At 38.7% G+C, this 4,001-nt stretch overlaps 1 protein-coding gene across 1 annotated transcript; it reads right to left on the reverse strand.

The window, feature by feature from the left end:
- Positions 1-504: 504 nt before the first annotated feature.
- On the reverse strand, positions 505-1,770 carry LOC123991599 (trace amine-associated receptor 1-like). Its single transcript, XM_046293226.1, has one exon. It carries the CDS (start codon positions 1,653-1,655, stop codon positions 738-740), a length of 918 nt encoding a protein of 305 aa, XP_046149182.1. The 5' UTR covers positions 1,656-1,770; the 3' UTR covers positions 505-737.
- Between the last annotated feature and the right edge of the window lie 2,231 nt (positions 1,771-4,001).

Consider the following 4,001-nt stretch of genomic DNA (forward strand, 5'->3'; position numbering starts at 1 on the left):
AATAGCACTGGAGTAATATGATCACATTTTTTGGTTCTAGTCAGGATTGCCGCATTTAGCACTAACTGAAGTTTATTTAGTGCTTTATCTGGGTAGCCGGAAATTAGAGAATTGCAGTAGTCTAACCTAGAAGTGACAAAAGCATGGATACATTTTTATGCATCATTTTTGGACAGAAAATGTCTGATTTTTGCCATTTTTGATATTTGCAAAAAATCTGTCCTTGAAACAGTCTTGATATGTTCGTCAAAGAGAGATGGGATGTTTGGCACTTATCGTAAGAGTAGGGGTGTTAACCCCGGTGTCCTCGCTAAATTCCCAAACTGGCCCTCAAACCATCATGGCCACCTAATCATATCCAGCTTATAATTGGCTCATTCATCCCCCTCCTCTCCCCTGTAACTTTTCCCCAGGTTGTTGCTGTAAATGAGAATGTGTTCTCAGTCAACCTACCTGGTAAAATAACAGTTCAAAGAAATTCAGGTGGGTCACAGAATTACTGTTCCGGCACTAGGAGGAGACAAAGAACACTATTCAACAAGGTGTCAGGCACAAGTGTCACAAGCATTGAAACACATTTATTTCAGGCAAACAGCTTTATATGAAACAAGTTAAAAGCATCTTCAGTTACATTTTCGCTCAAGCTTTATCTTTTAGTTGCATAACTGTCACATGTTACATCCCATCATAATTCATATATTTATTTGAACACACATCATACAATGTCAACTGAAACTTTACTCAGAATACAATCTAAATCTACAAGAACCTCTGTGAAAGATGTGACCACTGATGATGATTCTCAAAGCCTTCCTGAACCAAGTGTAAAAGAAAGCATAAACAATAGGGTTAAAAGCAGAGTTCAAATATCCAAACCAAACCAGGGTATCCCCCAACAGCGGGGGGATGGAGTACTGTATGAAAGGGTCAATGATGAGGCACAAGGAAAAGGGACTCCAGCAGATTAGAAACACTCCCACTACTATTGCCAGAATATTTGCCCCTCGTCTCTCTCTACGTCCAGAGTCTGCCTCTTTAAACTGATGAGATAAATCTTTAATGGACCTGGCCTGAGCCCTGGCAACCCAATATATCTTGGAATATATACAAATCAAGATCATGCCTGGGATGTAAAAACAGAAGGAGGATACTACTAAAGCTGCCACTGGACTAAAGAACACCTGACAGCCTCCAATGCACTTGACATGTGTTTCATAGAAATCCTCCTTGCCTTTCAGATTGATCTCAGGGAAAATCATTCCATAAGCAAAAATGGCAGGGACCAGCCAACTGGTGGTGATCATGATCAATACAGTGTTATTGGTGATGATCAGTCTGTACGACAGTGGCCTGCAGACAGCAAAGTAACGATCAATGGAGATGAAGGATAGATGGAAGATGGAGGATGTGCTCAGCATAATATCAGTGCTGGTATGGAGCTTACACAGAAACCCTCCTAGGTACCAACAGCCCTGGACAGAGCGCACAGCACTGCACGGCATTACAAACACTCCCAGAAGGAGGTCACACACAGCCAAGGAGACGAGCAGTTGGTTTACAGAGGTTTGAAGCTGCTTGAAGTGTGCAATGGAGGTGATGACCAGAAGGTTCCCAATAACAGTCACCAGTATGGCCAACACCATCGATGTGAACATCGGAACCTGAACGCTCAGGGGTCGAGCAAACCTCACACACGATCCACTCAAAGACTCGTAGCAGAAAAGAGTCTGTGATTTCACAGTGCTGTTGAGGTTCGAAGTATTTGAGAAGTCCATTCCACCTGGTGTTTTAGGCCTAGAGACAAGGAACAATTTGATCACATCTTTAAATGTGTTTTTCAACATTTTTCATGTTTTCATCAGTCATCTACATTTATGTTTGCAAAATTAACTGGACTTACTTTCAATTAAAGTTTTGCAAGAATAGTGTTACTGTAACAGACGGAACACCGAACTGCTGGTCCAAAACGTTGTTCTGAGTCAGATTATTGTGCTTCTGAAAATACAACACATCCTGCTGATAATGCTTCCCATCCCATATCTTCATGAAATAGTTACACTTTTAATAAACACAGGTTTTTATCAAACTTAAATACTATATATTCATAGTATGTAAATGTATGTAAAATGGCGTTGGAATGTCATCTTTCTTATTCTTGTTCCTTTGAAAATACAAAAAAGTAGTATGACTAAAACCTCAAACCTATACTCTGCTTAATATCTACAAATATTGTGTATGTATTTCATTAGTTCTCAGCAATCAATACCTCAATCCGTATTTGTCCATGGGAAGCACTAAGAATTAAAGGTGGTTGATTTTGAGCTCTGGTCAGGATCCTTTCAGCGGAGGGAAACAAAGAGACAAGTCAACACTGTAGTCATGTTGACTTGTTGAACAATTGGTTATGAAATGATGGTGTGTAATATAGATCATGCATATGAAAAGTTTAATCTCACCTAATCATAGTCAGCAAACCATGCACCCCCTCCTTCAGCCTCAGGCTCTACGAGCACCTAGATTTTCCTCTGAGTATTATATAAACAGACGGATGCTGCTAAAGGGACGCCCCAAAAATGATCACAACAACATTTTGGAACTGTTTAGTATTCTGTCTGCTCCACAGCCAATGAAATCATGGTTTTATTCTGTGGAGACTCCTACTCTATGTTGTTCACTGCGTCTGATGAGTCCACGTGATTTAGTTGGCAACAGATATTCAACAATTATGGGCCCAGTTGTAATGAACAATTAGCATTGTAACAATGCAGGATGGTGCATCAAAATCTGCCAAGATGGCAATCAAGCGTAAGCAAAGATAACACATCTAATTCTTCAAGAATGAAAAAGTGTACTTTATACTGCATGACCATGACCAAATGACAATTGAGCAACATAGGTAGTATGTGACCTCTATGACCTGTGTCATGGCAACCACTTTATGCCACTGCTTTCAGATGAGTCTTCTGTCAAAGTAAGGATTCTGGTAAATAGGAGAACTAATACATGTACCAGAGGGCCCTGTTAGCACCTATAATCTGACTTCTCCTTTAATGATGATGCCATTCCCACAGGTGTCTCGCCACTCAGAACGTGTTGATAAACAATTGTGGTCATGTCATGTTTGGCAGTTTATACTCATTTAGATTAGGTTCTGATCATGCAACAAAGAGGCAATGTCGAATTTGAAAAAACAACAAAGCTGAGCCCCTGCCACTAGGGCTGTAGAAATGTAGCCCCTCTTCAATTTAATTGAAATTAAATTGAGCAGAACCCCTGACCCTAGCTTCTTGTCTAGCCTAACCCTAACCCTAACCCTAGTTAGCATTGGCTCGCGAACCTACCTCTAATTTCATTCATACTGGACACAGATACATAAAAATGGTATCCGCAATTTAAACTCACTCTGGAAGTAGTTATTAAAGTGCCTAATTGCCAAAATCCAAAAGTATCCATTTAACCTTCGTCATTGGACTATATGATATGAGCACAGATTTTACTTCAACAAATATAATCTGTTTAAAATAATATGAAGATTTTCAAGATGGATAATTGAGCATGTGCTGTAAATGTACCTACATTTTAATATACTGTATTATACATTATTGTGTTTTTGGTTAATCTGTAACAAGTTTTCAGTTGTTTAAAAAAAACGTGTGACTTTGCTTTGTGTACCAAATAATTAAATTCCAGATTCTGATTCATTGTTTCACAGCTCAAGCAGCAGGAAATGTGTTGTCTATAGATGAGATTGTGAAAACACGTGTGCATTAATAAGGTGATATTCATACTATTACAGATGTATGGACCTTGTGATAAAATATGCATAATGTAATGCATTATAGATGATGCCAAGGGAAATACTGTACCATGACTACTGACTGTTTTTAGTGTCTCAAAACTATATTTGAGTGTTTCATCAGATACAGATGCAAATCAGAATGTAGATACATGAACCAAAAAGGATCAAATGTATTAATAAATAGAGAAATAGAGAAATAAAT

The sequence above is a fragment of the Oncorhynchus gorbuscha genome, linkage group LG12 (genome assembly GCF_021184085.1).
Source record: "Oncorhynchus gorbuscha isolate QuinsamMale2020 ecotype Even-year linkage group LG12, OgorEven_v1.0, whole genome shotgun sequence".
In the NCBI taxonomy this organism is placed as follows: domain Eukaryota; kingdom Metazoa; phylum Chordata; class Actinopteri; order Salmoniformes; family Salmonidae; genus Oncorhynchus; species Oncorhynchus gorbuscha.